This window comes from Chiloscyllium plagiosum, chromosome 1 (assembly GCF_004010195.1).
Source record: "Chiloscyllium plagiosum isolate BGI_BamShark_2017 chromosome 1, ASM401019v2, whole genome shotgun sequence".
Lineage (NCBI taxonomy): Eukaryota > Metazoa > Chordata > Chondrichthyes > Orectolobiformes > Hemiscylliidae > Chiloscyllium > Chiloscyllium plagiosum.
Genome location: NC_057710.1, coordinates 77705738 through 77721492, shown reverse-complemented (window position 1 = coordinate 77721492; position 15755 = coordinate 77705738). Strand labels below are relative to the sequence as shown.

General features: G+C 42.9%; 1 protein-coding gene across 1 annotated transcript in view; it reads left to right on the top strand.

Annotated features, from left to right (window-relative positions):
* The first annotated feature begins 3640 nt into the window (after positions 1 to 3640).
* The window catches only part of LOC122549780 (melatonin receptor type 1A-like), a 61104-nt gene continuing 48989 nt past the window's right edge, over positions 3641 to 15755 (top strand). The window contains exon 1 of the mRNA XM_043689807.1: positions 3641 to 3992. Coding sequence (XP_043545742.1) covers positions 3809 to 3992 — 184 coding nt within the window. The 5' untranslated portion in view covers positions 3641 to 3808. The remainder of the gene's footprint in view (positions 3993 to 15755) is intronic.

Genomic DNA, 15755 nt, shown 5'->3' with positions numbered 1-15755 from the left:
ACCTTCCAGCTCAGCACTGCCCTCATGACCTGTCCCACCTGTCAATCTTCCTTCCTACCCATCCGCTCCACCCTCCTGTCTGACCTATCACCTTTACCCCCACCTCCATCCACCTATTGCACTCTCAACTACCTTCTCCCCAGCCCCACCCCCTCCCAGTTATCTCTCCATCCCCGAGGCACCCAGCCTAATTCCTGATGATCCGAAATGTTGATTTTCCTGCTCCTTGGATGCTGCCTGACCTGCTGTGCTTTTCCAGCAACACACTCTCAACTCTGATCTCCAGTATCTGCGGACCTCACTGTCTCCTGGTGAGAAATGTTGAATCAGCCATGATCCAAATGAATGGCAGAAATGGCTCTAGGGGCCATATGGCCCCTTGTGTTCCTTTTCTTACCGTCTTATGGTCTTATAATCATGGGTCCAGCTTCTCAGATAAATAACGTGACAGACTGAGTGCATTCTGAACCCCACCAAAGGCTTGTGCAGTCTGACAGTGTCAATAAAACTTTAACTTCAGTGGCTCAATGCCCCATTGCCATGGTCCTTGAACCTCTGTTCAGATGTAGGAAGCATGGGCCAAAGAATCACAATGATAATGGAGAGGATAATTAAAGTGACAAGAAATACAGGGTCACGATTGTGGACTGAAGGGGATTGGTCTTCAAAGTGGGCCCTGGAACATGGGAAACGGCCATTGGAAACTGGAAGACTCTTCTGAAAAGTCTGCATTGTTCTCAGTTCTTTCCCTTGGTTTATTGTACTCATGCCCTTTGGAACTCATTATAGTCATAAAGATGTACAGCAGGGAAAAACACCCTTCTGTCCAATTTGTCCATGCCATCCAGATATCCTAAATTAATCTGGTCCCATATGCCAGCAATTGGCCCATACCCCTCTAAACCCACCCTATTCATTTACCTTTCTAAATGCTTTTTAAATGTAATTGTACCAGCCTCCACCCCTTCCTCCGGCAACTCATTCCATGCACACACCATACTCTGTGTGAAAAAGTTGGCTATTTAGTTCCCCTCTCACCCTAAACCTATGCCCTCTAGTTCTGGACTCCCCCACCCCAAGGAAAAGACCTTGTCTATCTACCTTATCCATGCCCCTCATAATTTTATAAACCTCTTTAAGGTTATCCCTCAGCCTCTGACACTCCAGGGAAATCAGCCCCAGCCTATTCAGCCTCCCCTGATAGCTCAAACCCTCCAACCCTGGCAACATCTCTGTAAATATTTTCTGAACTCTTCAAGTTTCATAACATCCTTCCTGTAGGAGGGAGACTAGAATTGCACACAATATTCCACAAATGCCACAACTTTGTTTCAGCATCATAACCTCTTTATTCCCACATCCTATTTGCATCTTCTGTTCAAAAGAGATCAGGGTTATTATACACAGACCATTGTAGAAAAAAAATAACTTATCACACAATCTGGCCTTTCAATTTTTTTGAGTCACGCAGTTGACTGCACCAAACAATCCCACAAAACATTTCTCATGCGATAACATAAAAATGATGCCATGTATTTATGAAATAGCAAACACACACAGTCAGGCAACATCTGTGGAAGGAATCACATAGTTAACGATTTAGGTCAATGACCTTTCATCAGAACTAGAAAAACTTGGACTTTTGACATGCATTAAGCAGATCCAGAGGCAGGAAATGTTAGGTTAGGCAGTTGGTGGGGGAATTTGGAGCAAAGAACAATAACGAAGTGATTAAATGGCAAAAGTAATTAAGTTACAAAACAAAACGGATAGTGACAGGACAAGTAAAGAAACAAAAATTGCTGTCTAGAGGAGTCTAAATGACAATAGCAGAGATATAACCAACACAGCTGTTTCACAAAAACAGCTCAAATAGACTAAAATGGTTGAACTCACTGCCATGTCTAGAAGGCTGTAGAATGCCGAGCTGGAAGGTAATGGTGCTCCTCGAAGCTCTGTTCAGATTTAATGGAACAAGGTAGGAGCTAAGACCAAAGAATCACAATGATAATGTAGAGGAGAATTAAAATGATAAGACACAGGGTCATAATTGTGGACTGAATGGCGTTGTTCTGCAAAGTGTTCACTCAGCCTGCATTTGGTCATCTAACTGTTGAGAAGATCTCATTGTGAGTGGCGAATATAATAAATTAAATGAAAGACCACTTTCAAGGAGCTCTGAATCTGCACCCCTAAATTGCTTTGTTCTATAACACTCCCCAGGACTCAACTATTGACTGTGTAAGTGCTGCTCTGGTTTGACCCACCAAAATACAACACCTTGCATTTATCTAAATTAAACTCCATCCATCATTTCTCAGCCTACTGGCCCGGTTGATCAACATTTCACTTTATTTCTAGATAACCTTCCTCACTGCCCACCATACCACCAGTCTTGGTGTTATCTACAAACTTACTAACTATACCTACTAAATGCTCATCCAAATTATTTATACAAATGATGAATAACAGTGGACCCAGCACCGATCCCTGTGGCATACTGCTGGTCGAAGGCTTCTACCTACCTCTACCACCACCCTCTGTCTTCTGCCTTCTACCTCCAATTAACCAGCTCTCCCCAGATCCAGTGAGATCTAACCTGACTCAACAACGGATTATGTGGTACCTTGTCAAAGGCTTTGCTAATTCCATGTAGAGTACGTCTATTGCACTGTCCTCATTTACTTTCTTGATCACTCCTTCAAAAAAATTCAATCAAAATCATGAGACACCATTTTTAACACACAAAGCCATGCTGACTATCCCAAATGAGTCCTTGCCTCTCATTTTGCCTCAAGATCCTGTCTCTCAGAATCCTCTAATGATTTACCCACCACAGACATTAGGGTCACAGGTTCTGTAGTTCCCAGACATTTCCTTGCAGTCTTTCTTAAACAATGGCACAACATTAGCCACCCTCCAATCTTCCGGCACTTCACCAGTGGCTGTCAATCTTTCAAATATTAAGGGCCCTAATGGAATATTTCCCAGACATGCAACTTCTTTTTGTATTTATTTTCTAATTTCGGAACCTGAGATACAGTTGGGAGTTTCACAAAAGGTCTGGAAATTATAAAACTGACAACTTGGTCGAGAAAACAACCAACATCTGAATGGAACGATGAAGTGGCTAAAGGAGTAGACAGAAACTGAAGGACAGGTTAGAAGAAGCACACGTACGGATGTCTGCAACGACGTCAATTGATGAATGAATGAAAGTACTGTCAAAACCGAAAGAACTGCGGATGCTGTGAATCAGAAATGTAAAAAAGAGTTGCTGGAAAAGCTCAGCAGGTCTGGCAGCATCTGTGCAGAGAAATAGGAGTTTTGGGATTCGGTGACCCTTTCTCAGAACTGGCGAATGCCTTGGAAGGAGACAGACAGGGGGATTGATGTTACTCGGTGTGAGTGGTGTACCGTGGGGATGAATGAAAGCTCCTTCTCCCCGCCACACAGGGGCGGTCTTCCTACACGGCTCAGTGCAAGCCGCCGTCACATGATGGCAGAAGGGCCGTGAACATTGAAGAGACACTAACTAGCAATGTGAGCGGGACACTGGGAGATATAAAAGTCCTGCCTCCGGTAGATTTAGCAGCTTCAGAAAAGTTAGATCCCTGGTTTTGTTTTTGTACCCCCCCCCCCCCCCCCCCCCAGGAAATAAAACTTTAACCCTGATGGATGTGGTGTAGCTTGCTTTGGTCAAATTCATCACTGGTGACCAGAGTTACCGGGCTGGCTTTGGTGCTGAAGGTTGGCTGCATCCCTCGGTAGAATTTACATTTGCGGCGCCAAGTCAAAGTGAAGGAAAATGAGCACCAATGTGAGCTGTTTAAACCGTTCCATACTGGTCCCAGAACCGTTCATTCTGGATCGGCCACCCTGGGTAGCCACCACCCTGGCAGGGCTGCTTATATTCACCATCGTGATCGATATCCTGGGGAACCTCCTCGTCATCTTGTCAGTTTACAGGAACAAGAAATTGAGGAATGCCGGTGAGTGGGATAGCTCATGTCTCCGATATCAACCCCTTTCCTGTGTGAAATGTTAGTCCATTGTTTTTTTTTAACTATGTTTCGCTTAATCAGAAGGATGCAGCTGAATGTTAATGCCTGTTTGAGTTGAATAAAGTGTTTGATATTAGAATGAAGTCTCCCTGATGAGATGAGTTGACCCTCAGACAGTACCCGGTCAAACATAGGTTACACACTACTCCCCTAAACAGCGGGCAGATGTTAAGAAATCGAAATCTGATTGGCAGATCGACTTGAGGATCCAGCTCGGGCAAGTTTTGCTGATAGAAATAGGGGAGACCGTTCGGCCCACTCTGTCTGTTTTGGCTCATTGAATGAACCACCCAGTTCGTCCCACTTCACTGGTCTTTCCCTCTCGCCTTCCATTTCTCTAACTCCTTCCAAAGTGACGATTTGTGCATCTTATACCTTTCAGATACTGTACTACAGATGGTTTCCATTTTGTAGAGTAGACTATCTACTTTATTCCAAACTTCACAGGGATTTTTTTTAGCGCATGGTGAATAAATAAATGAGTTCAAAATATGTTTCTATTTTACAAATCGACAACTGGTCCCAGTGTTCCCGGAGTCCCATCTCTGTCCGATTCCGACAGGATTTACTGGTGCATCAACAGAAATTGCTGGAGATGCTCAGCAGGTCCGGCAGCATCTGTGGACAAAAATCAAAGTTAACGTTTTGGGTTCGGTGACCCGTCTTTATTTCTGATTTCCAGCACCCACAGTTCTTTCGGGGAATTTTTTTTACTGGTACACGACTGTCCAGTTTTACTGGTTTTTCACTCTGATATTAAGCAAAAACTTGAAGCTGTTTTGTTTTTGTCTTCACAGTCACCCTTCTTTCACTATTAGAATTGTGATGTAGATCTTCCATACTCTCGTGAAGAGCTCGGTTTTAACAAGAGATCACTTCCGAACAGGCAATGTGGAAAGCCTCATTACGATGGCGAAACAGAATCTATTACAGTACCTATGAAATGATTCATTTGGTGGGAGTTATCTTTTCACTGTAGAACATTTCATTCAGGGTAGTAATTCCACAAGAGGGAAGATTCTGAAATCCTGCGGTGCACTTGATGTGGCGATGCTCTGGCCGGCACCCCATGCCTGTTGATTTCACTTACAACAGCGAGATCAATCAATTGCAGGAGCCCAGGGACCCCCAGACTGAAATGATTCATGTACGACAAACAAATGCAACATTTGCTGATGCTATCAGACCCAGCCACGATTTATTTGTCCTTGTAGCGTCTTATTGCGTGTTTGAGAAACAAAAATGAGTGTCCGAGATGTTTTGAAGTGAAACAAACACGGAAATTGCTGGGAGAAACTCAGTAGGTCTGGCAGCATCACTGGAGATGATGTGGACATTCTGTCCACAGATCTTACCGATTTTCTCCAGCAATTTCCGTTTTTGTTTCAGATTTCTAGCATCCTCAATTCTTTGTTTTATTTTAATGCTTTAAATAATACTGAATTTGCCCAGTGCTGGTCATACGCCTTATTGCACTTGCAGAACAATGCTATCACCTGTTGAATTACCTGAAAGAAGACAATTATTGATTCTCGCGATTACTAGCGAATCCATCCAGATGTGGGAAGCTCCAAAGACAAGTTTTATTTTTCCTCATGTAGCAACTTGAAAAAGAATTGATATCCGAAATGCAAGATGAGATTTAATAATGCAGAACTTAAAAAATCTACACCTTTACTAACAAACTTGTTTCATTGAACTGGAGGGAGAAATGTTAATTACTATTATTCTATCCTGGTTGATTATGGAATACTGTAAACGAGCACAGAAGGTGGCAATCCGGCATTGGTACATCTGTCGGCCCCTCATTAATTCCCAATCGCTGCCAGTCCCTTGTAGCCTTGCAAGTCTTTCTGCTTCAAATCTTTCTCTGAATCAATAATCATGCTCAACCTTCATTCATAAATAAATGAATTTTGACTTAGTGCTATTTTTGCTTTTTTCAACGCAGCTATAAATACTTCTTTATTCCAGCTCTCCCTGTGGTGATGCTGATATCTGCTGAAGTTAGTGAAGAATTCATTGTTGGAAAATAATGCAGCTTTCAAATAAAATTCCCTCTGGCAAATGTTAGATGACAGTATCTTGTAAATACTGCATTGCCCTTTCCATTCTGGTTTAAGATTAATTCTGTTCCAGTTGGTATTTAAGCGTCCTCATTGATGCTGAGATTTGTTACTTACGTAGATATATTTGTCCAGATATTTGAGATTGTCTGTAATTTGCCTCTCTGTTTCAAATTTTATTGAATATGTTGGCATAACTTTATTTGACTTCCCTGAAAAACATCCGGTAGTAGCATGATTACATGAGAACTAGCAAAATGGAGAAAATATTTTTGATTTTCAAGATTCATTCAGTACTGACTATGTACCCTTTGGGATAGTTCAATACATATTGATATCTAAAAATATTATTATCAAGGTCCTTTTCTCTAAGTAGACATAAATGTATTGATAGGTCAGAGAATTGTTAAGATTTCAAAATAGGATGATAGAAAATGATTCAACCCTCCCCAAAATTGCCGTATACTCATTTAATTAACCTATCAATTATATTCTGGGATCTTTGTGTTGATACAAGTCTGACAACTTGGACAGACTTTCCTAACTTATCGAAAGGCATCAGTAAAACTGTAATACTTCTGTAAAATAAACAGATTTCTTTGTAATAAAGATACAGCACACAAATGATTGAAAGTCAAATGTTGGCAGCTCAATACAAAATGAACATTACCCTTTTCTTATTGCATATTGAGAGAAGGTAAATGCAGAAAAATTGTGATATTGCTGAATGATTAATGTGTCTACAAATTGGAGTTTTTGTGATGCATCTAAAATATAATCATCAGTTCAAAGTTTGTGAGAAGATTTGTAGCTCGGGTGCTCGTTGTTGTGGTTCTGTTTGCCGAGCTGGGAATTTGTGTTACAGACGTTTCGTCCCCTGTCTAGGTGACATCCTCAGTGCTTGGGAGCCTCCTGTGAAGCGCTTCTGTGATCTTTCCTCCGGCATTTATAGTGATTTGTATCTGACGCTTCCGGTTGTCAGTTCCAGCTGTCCACTGCAGTGGCCGGTATATTGGGTCCAGGTCGATGTGCTTATTGATTGAATCTGTGGATGAATGCCATGCCTCTAGGAATTCCCTGGCTGTTCTCTGTTTGGCTTGTCCTATAATAGTAGCACACAAACCAACAGCCACTCTCAGACAACAACTCACCAGGACAAAGGACCCGATACCCAGCATGAGCAAAACCAATGTAATGCACAAAATCCCATGCAAGAACTGCACAAAACACTACATAGGACAAACAGGAAGACAGCTAACGATCCATATCCATGAACACCAACTAGCCACAAAACGACATGACCAGCTATCCTTAGTAGCCACACACTCAGATGAGTTCAACTGGGACAACACTACTGTTATAGGACAAGCCAAACAGAGAACAGCCAGGGAATTCCTAGAGGCATGGCATTCCTCCACCGATTCAATCAATAAACACATCAACCTGGACCCAATATATCGGCCACTGCAGCGGACAGCTGGAACTGACAACCGGAAGTGGCAGATACAAATCACTATAAATGCCGGAGGAAAGATCACAGAAGCGCTTCATAGGAGGCTCCCAAGCACTGAGGATGTCACCTAGACAGGGTATGAAACGTCTGCAACACAAATTCCCAGCTCGGCGAACAGAATCACAACAATAATCAACAGTATTTCACTGATACTATACTCATTTATTTCTGATACTCAGTACAGCAGTTTACAAATATTTCTAAAGATAGGCTCAAAGTACAATTTGTCCAAACACAATAGAATTAACACAGTAACAGAAAAAAGCAGCAGAACAAAACATTGGAAGAGATTTTTCATGCAGCAAGTAGTAGATATTTGAAATGCACTGCTCACAGTTTGGTGAGGAGTGGTTCAATTGAGAGAATTGGATTATTATTTGAAAAGAAAAAATATAAAAGACTGTTGCATGAATGGCTGGCAGTGATATCTGGAGAATTTGATCCTTCAGAGAGGCAATATTGACACTGGAGGTTGATTGGCTTCCTTCTGTGCTATAACTATTCCGTGTTATATCGAGCACAAGATCTGGCATCACAGTGAGGCTGCCAAAACTAAATGTCCTGTTAGGATGTAACAGAAAGCCACAGAGCTCAGATGACGTTAGTGTTTGGTACTCGATTTTTGAAGTGTTCTTTTTGTTATGTTTTACCTATATCACACATTCTAATCTATAAGGCTACATATTAATAACTTGTTTTAAGATTATGTTTCACCTTAACAGTATTTACTAGTCATTTAATATTTGCAGAAATATATGTCTTCTGTGGGTCAATTAAGATGACTGATAGCTTAGTTATTTTTATTTATCTTCAGTACTGGTTTAAATTTCCTGTCCTATAAACGAAAGAGACTTTTGATATATTGTTTATTCACAATACTTTGTGATTTCAGCTTTTGGTATGAGAGCTTACATTTCAATAAACATACAATTATTTTGTTTTCCTTGGCAATCATATAAGGAGATATGTTTTAAACAAGCACAGATGAAATACCTTCAATAAGTTTTTCCCGAGAGCAGCTCCGTATTAAACTGTTCTTTCCAAGGAATTCAGTTGCAGAGTTTTCAACATAACTATGAAACGTTCTGAACAAAAATAACTCATTTGTACAGTCAAAAATATTCGAGACAACACTGAGAAAGCACATACAGTGTAACAAGATTGATTTGTTATTGCAAATATGAATTATAATATTTCCTCCTCAATTCCCCTCTAGTTTTGCTTTGTGAGTTTACATTGAGTTTGAAGTAAGCCATTGTTGGTTAGATGGGCATGCTGGTTCATTAAAATTGCAAATATTCCACATTACTGCTGTGAAATCAATACTGTAGAGTGAGAAGGCCATCTTGCAACATTACAGTCATATGGCTGGTTCTGTCACCAGGAGAGAGCACTTGGCATTATAAATTGACAAAGAGCTCTGCTTGGAGAAAGTGAGGACTGCAGATGCTGGGGACCAGAGCTTACAAATGTGTTGCTGGAAAAGCGCAGCAGGTCAGGCAGCATCAAAGGGGAAGGAGAATTGACGTTTCGGGTATTAGCCCTTCTTCTGGGGGGAGGGGAAATGAGGAAGCTGGAGAAATCTGCATTCATCCTAGGCGGAAGATGAGGCGCTCTTCCTCCAGGCGTCGTATGGTCAGGGTCTGGCGATGGAGGAAGCCAAGGACCTGCATGTCCTTGGCAGTGGGAGGGGGAGTTAAAGTGTTGAGCCACGGGACGGTTGGGTTGGTTGGTGCGGGTGTCCCAAAGGTGTTCCCTGAAACGTTCCATAAGTAGGCGGTCTGTCTCCTCAATGTGGAGGAGACCACATCGGGTGCAACGGATACAGTAAATGATGTGTGTGGAGGTGCAGGTGAATTTGCGACGGATATGGAAGGATCCATTGGGGCCTTGGAGGGACGTGACGGGGGAGGTGTGGGCGCAAGTTTTGCACTTCTTGCGGTTGCAAGGGAAGGTGCGGGGAATGGAGGTTGGGTTGGCGGGGGGTGTGGACCTGATGAGGGAGTCGAGGGGTAGGTGCCGGGAGTGGACGTTGGGTTGGTGGGGCGTGTGGATCTGACGAGGGAGTCGCGGAGGGAGTGGTCTATCCGGAACGCTGATAGGGATGGGCAGAGAAATATATCCTTGGTGGTGGGGTCCGTTTGGAGATGGCAGAAATGACAAAGGATGATCTGATGTATCTGGAGGTTGGTGGGGTGGTAGGTGAGGACCAGTGGGGTTCTGTCCTGGTGGTGATTGGAGGAGCAGGGTTCAAGGGCGGAGGAGCGGGAAGTGGAGGAGAAGTGGTGGAGAGCATCGTCAACCACATCTGAGGGGAAATTGCGGTCTTTGAAGAAGGAGGCCATCTGGGTTGTTCAGTATTGGAATTGGTCCTCCTGGGAGCAGATGTGGCGGTGGCGAAGGCGAAGGAATTGGGAATATGGGATGGCGTTTTTACAGGGGGCAGGGTGGGAGCAGTATAAGCAGTTGAATTTTAGAAAGATACCTAACATTCAGCTGTAAAACTAGGATGCATTTGAATGGGAGGAAAACTTGTATTCGGTGGTGTTCCCACGCAGCTGCTGCCCTTGTCCTTCTGGTTGGTACAATTTCTAGGGAGTCAGAGGTTAAGTTACTCAAATTGCCAGCCTATAACCTGGTGTTGTACCACACTATTTGTATGATCAGTCCAATTCAATTCAATTTCTGGTTAATAATAAGCCCAGGCTATTATAGTGAGAAACTCAATGATAATAATGATATTGATTGTCAAGGTAAAATGGTTGGATTATCTCTTATTGGAGATGGTCATTGCCTGGCACTTGTGTGGTATGCATGTAACTTACCACAAACCAGCCCAAGTCTAAATATTGTTCAGGTCTTGCTGCATTTGGACAGAGATTGATATAGTATCTGTGGGGTCATAAGTTAGGCAGAACAATGCAGAAAAATCAGCAAACATTACAACCTCTGACCTTAGGATGGAGGAAAAGTCATTGAAGAAGCGCTAGTGATTATTGGGCCTCAGACTTTTCTCCATGGAGGAACTGACAGTTCCCCAGGATAGCAGCTCAGTTTTCTAGTAATCTATTAGAGTACAGATTGTTAAAGCACTCTCAGAGTCTGCATGCTACTTTCAGCACAGATCTGCAGCCATGGTGACTGCATGGATCAGATGAGCCTATTCTGAGCTTCTGCTGGAGCACCTAGCTGCTGGTGCTGTAAGTGGAGTCGAGCCAGTAACCAGCAGATACTGTATGAAGGCTGTTGCTGTCATGCTGGAAAGTGTGTGATCCAAGCTCTGCCTGATGCCCTGTTCTGTGGTAAAGCCAGACTCCTTCATGCTCCGTTTTAGTGACAAGTGGCTATCTGGCAACCTGCCAATGAACAAAACTTCTTGGTTTTCACCATCAACAATTTTTCTGACCAAAGTCAGATCTGAATACCCTGCAATAGAATTGTCTTTGACCTTGCCTTCTAGGAAGTTGGCACTCAAGCCGTCCTTTCCTCTGGCCTGTCTGTCTGCCAGTTTACCATGTGCTGATCTCGACTATTTGTTAATCTCTATGTTCACAGAGTCTGGTAACTGAATTAGTGACTAGGCTTGCAAAGTCAAGTGACAATGCTTCCATATCACTGCTAAAAGATTATTGCTGCTCTTCATCTGCTGTCTCGTAAAGAGGCTATTCAACTGGGAGGTTTTCGAGATCTGAAAGCATACAAGCTGAAAAGAAGTGCTGACGTAAAGGCCGTGTTGGTGAGGGAGAAGCCAGGAGGTGCACAATTACATACTGCAGCGTTCATTTCCTGCCCGACATTGGGATGATAGTGAGGAGAGAGGTGAAAAGAGGCATGAGACAGTCACTTTGCATCACCTTTGGACCACAGACTGGATCACTTCTGGACAAAAACTCAAGAGTCCTATTTCCCTGTGAAGCTTGGGGCATGGATCAGGCAATCCCTCCTCCAGTGTTTCTGGGGCTTTCTAATGTTGGTTACAACCTTCTCCTCCAAGAGTGAATGTTGGTGATCATGTACCACAATGCTTGGATAGTGTGCCTGCCATGTATGTGAAGGTTGACAATGGTAGGTATATTGTCAAGAGTGTGGTGCTGGAAAAGCACAGCAGGTCAGGCAGCATCTGAGGAGCAGGAGAATTGACATTTTGGGCATAAACCCTTCATCAGGAATGAGGCTTGTGGGTCGGGGCTGAGAGATAAGTGGGGAGAGGGGTGGGGTTGTGGGGAGGTAGCTGGGAAAGCGATAGGTGGGTAAAGGTGGGGGAGAAGGTGATAGGTCAGAGGAGGCAGTGATAGACGGGTCCAGAGGGTGGTGCCGAGTTGGAGTCTTGGGATTGGAATAATGTGGGGGGAGGGGAAATGAGGAAGCTATTGAAATCCACATTTATTCCATGTGGTTGCAGGGTCCCAAGGCAGAATATGAGGTGTTCCTCCTCCAGGCATCGGGTGGTAACAGTTTGCAGTAGAAGAGGCCCAGGACCTACATGTCCTTGATGGAGTGGGAGGGAGAGTTGAAATGTTCAGCCACGTGGTGGTGGGGTTGGTGGGTGCGGGTGTCCCAGAGATGTTCTCTGAAACGATCTGCAAGAAGGCGTCTTGTCTCCCCAATGTAGAGGGTGCACCCGGTGTGGTCTTCTCTACATCGAGAAGAAAGGACGCTTTCTTACTGATGAAGGAGCAGTGCTCTGAAAACTAGTACTTCCAAATAAACCTGTTGGATTACAACCTGATGTTGTGTGATTTGTCCAACACTGGCACCTCCATATTTAAAAAGGGAGGACTCACTGGACTGGGTGGTTTGCATACAGTGCTAACTGGTCCTCCATGCAAAGATCAGAGACCTCAGGAAGTATTTGAAAGAGAAGAGAAGCACAGAAGCAATCATTCTGATGCCGGGGGGGGGGGGGGGGGGGCTATGTGAGCATAAATAAACTATGTGTGTCCACATTGATCTGATCACATTACTTCTTGAATCATGACCCCTGCAGGCAAAAAGGATATCTTTAAGATTGTTTTTGCACCCAATTACTTCATTAACTTGTCAATGAGATGACAATGCATCCCTCCAACAGATGTTCTATTGTGTCCAAAGCTCCAGGAGATGTTTGCTTGTTCACTTGGCAGTTTTGCATTTTCTCTGCTCCTGTCCACTCCATCTGTTTCTTTTTCTTGTTTTCTCTCTTTTATGTTTTTTTTTGCTTCTCTCTTCTTTCTTCTCCGCACACAGCTCTGTTTGTAAGGGGTGGGAAGAACTGGTGACTGGGTAGTTTTAAGGTAATAGGGAAGGGGATTTAGAAGGGATTTTAGGAAAGAGTTTTTCACCAAGAAAGTGGTGGGTATCTGGAACGCACTGCCCAAAAGGATGGTCGAGGCATATACAGACACTTACGAAGTATTTAGATTAACATTTGAAACAAAACAGCATGCATGGCTACAGTGCCAGTGCTGGTAAATGGGATTATAGTGGATGGATGCTTGATAACCAGCATGGACACAATGACTGAAGGGTCAGCTTCATGCTATAAAAGACTTTATAACTTTATGACGTTAATGTACTTCATGCACTGAGTCCAATATAAAATGAAATAAGACTATTTAAGCCAACTTCAGTTCTTGGAAGCTAAATTTGATAATCCTCAAAAATGGGCATAAGTATTATGATCCTTGTTTAACTCAACATCACTTAAAGCTGGCAGTAGAACTGGAAGAAGAGAAGCATTGTGACTAGGGTGGTTGCTGGCAGTCTTGCAGAAGTGAATTTGATGTAGGAACATTGAATATTGGCATAACAGGAGAGTGCAGGCTCTAAGATTTCCAAATGCTGCATGAGAAGTATTAGTGAAGAAGTTTGAAATGAGAAGAGATGTTGTACATCTTCATACAGGTGAGCAGGGCTTGCAGAATTACACTCAGCAGAGAATGCATGCAGTTAGCTTTTGAGGTTAAAGCAAGGACTCAAGCCCTGATGATCTGGTTGCAGTGTTGCAAGAACATCTTCTGTGAGAAAAATGGTCTTTTCGACACTTTTTTTTAATATAATGGTGACATCTTATTTTTAAACACCTACCCTCAGTTCTGAAGCCTCTTTGCTGATACCCTAGCAATGGCCCAGTGCCATATCAGAGGGTTCAGAGGGTTCCCAGGACTACAACTTGGATTTGGTTAAATGCGCTTCAAATATTTATGCCACTTTGTTAATTCCCTCCAAATATGAATCCTGAAGGGTCTCCCATAGCGTGGTGGTGTTCTGTGCTCTGTATATCCTGACACATCGGAGAGGAGTTGAATTAGATGATTCTCTTGAGCACCTCTGAAGAGCATGAGCTAAATTTGATGGACAATAGCCATGTTCAGGAGGCTGTGTGATGAAATCTGTGCCTCGCCCATTACACGAGATTCAGCGAGACTGCCTGCAGGTGCTTTGGTAGCCTGTGAAGCCAGGAAAACGGTCTCACCAAGCAAATGGATCACATTTTGAAGTTCCAGACAACAAAACAAGAGTTACAGCTTACAGCTACACCTCTGGATCTGTGGTTAACAGGAGAGATCATGTTGATAAAGCATATGAGAAGGATCTCTCCAAATTCCCTGAAAAGCAGGATGCACTTCTTGACAAACAAGGAAGGATGAAGATGGCGTATGACAGACATACAGGTGTGGAACTATCTCAACTAAACAAAGGTCAAGAGGTCACACACCCTGTAATATACCAAGTACCCACTCAAGTTTCCAGATTGTACAGTTGCACTGTAGACAAAGGTTATATCTGGGGATTAATTGGTACTAGGAGAAAGTGAGGACTGCAGATGCTGAAAATGTGTTGCTGGAAAAGCGCAGCAGGTCAGGCAGCATCCAAGGAGCAGGAGAATCGAAGTTTCGGGCATGAACCCTTCTTCAGGAGGGCTTAATTGGTACTGTCTGTATTAGTTTAGCTGTATGTAAATCCATCAGAGATCTTTGAGCTACCAGACTCCATATACCTCATTTGTGTTACATTTAGATGATACAAAAACTTTCTCCAATAGCTGTCAATGACCATCTCCCATTTGTCAATGTCAATGCCCACCAGTTTCATATCGCACTTGTAGGTGTCCTTGTTGTCGAGATAAGAACACCAAGACCATTGTGAACAGTTAACCAAACAGAAGGTCTTTGCATTTCCAGCTGTCATCCACCAGACGAATGTTGCTGAGCCAGAAAAGATGCTGTTTCTTTCTCACTGAATGGAATTAATCATTTCCAGGACTTCTTAGCTGGAGACCTTGTCCTGCCAAGAGATGCTGAAGATATGTTTGAGGTAACAAAAGTGGAAACTGCTTAGTATTTGTTGCTGCCTGGCATATGATATCCAAGTCTCACCAGTATACTGGGAGCACAAACTTGATAAACATTCAGCTTTGTGTTCTCTGTTGTTCTACACTTTCTTACTCAACTTGCATGTAACAATCGCAGTTTTGTGATGAATGTACTGATTTTAGCATCGAGTAACAGATTGATGGTGATTGTGCAGCCAGCTTTGTGCTGTCATGCAGCCATCTATCAGTATTGACAACTTTCTGGACCATCACATTCTCAAATACCTGATGCTTGATATGTTCAGCCAATATCTGAAGTCTGACAAACTTGACAACGCAAATTATTTCCATGATGTACTACAAATGTTGCAGTCACTGGTACTCTTATATATGATCATTTTTGCATCACACATATCCTGCCCTTTCTCTAGTACAGACAAGAACTTTATGCAGTTGTGCCTTTTTGTTTTGCTTGATGTGGTATATCATTATCACTTGGAGCTTTGTCTTCAATAAGCAAGTCTGACTTGGGGGGAAGGGAAAGTGAAAGCGACAGGGAGTATGGAGTTAAATGGAAAGATAAGTGGCAGGATAGCATATGTGCAGGCAGATTTAAACTTGAGACAGACTGGGAATGCAGCAAAAAGGAGGGATAACTTAGGACATCTTATGACTTCCAATATCTCTAAAGATAAGAAAGTTAACATTAAGGCATTTTACCTGAATGCTCGTAGCATTCGTAACAAAGCAGATGAACTAATGGCACAGATCATCGTGAATGATTATGATGTGGTAGGCATCACAGAGACGTGGTTACA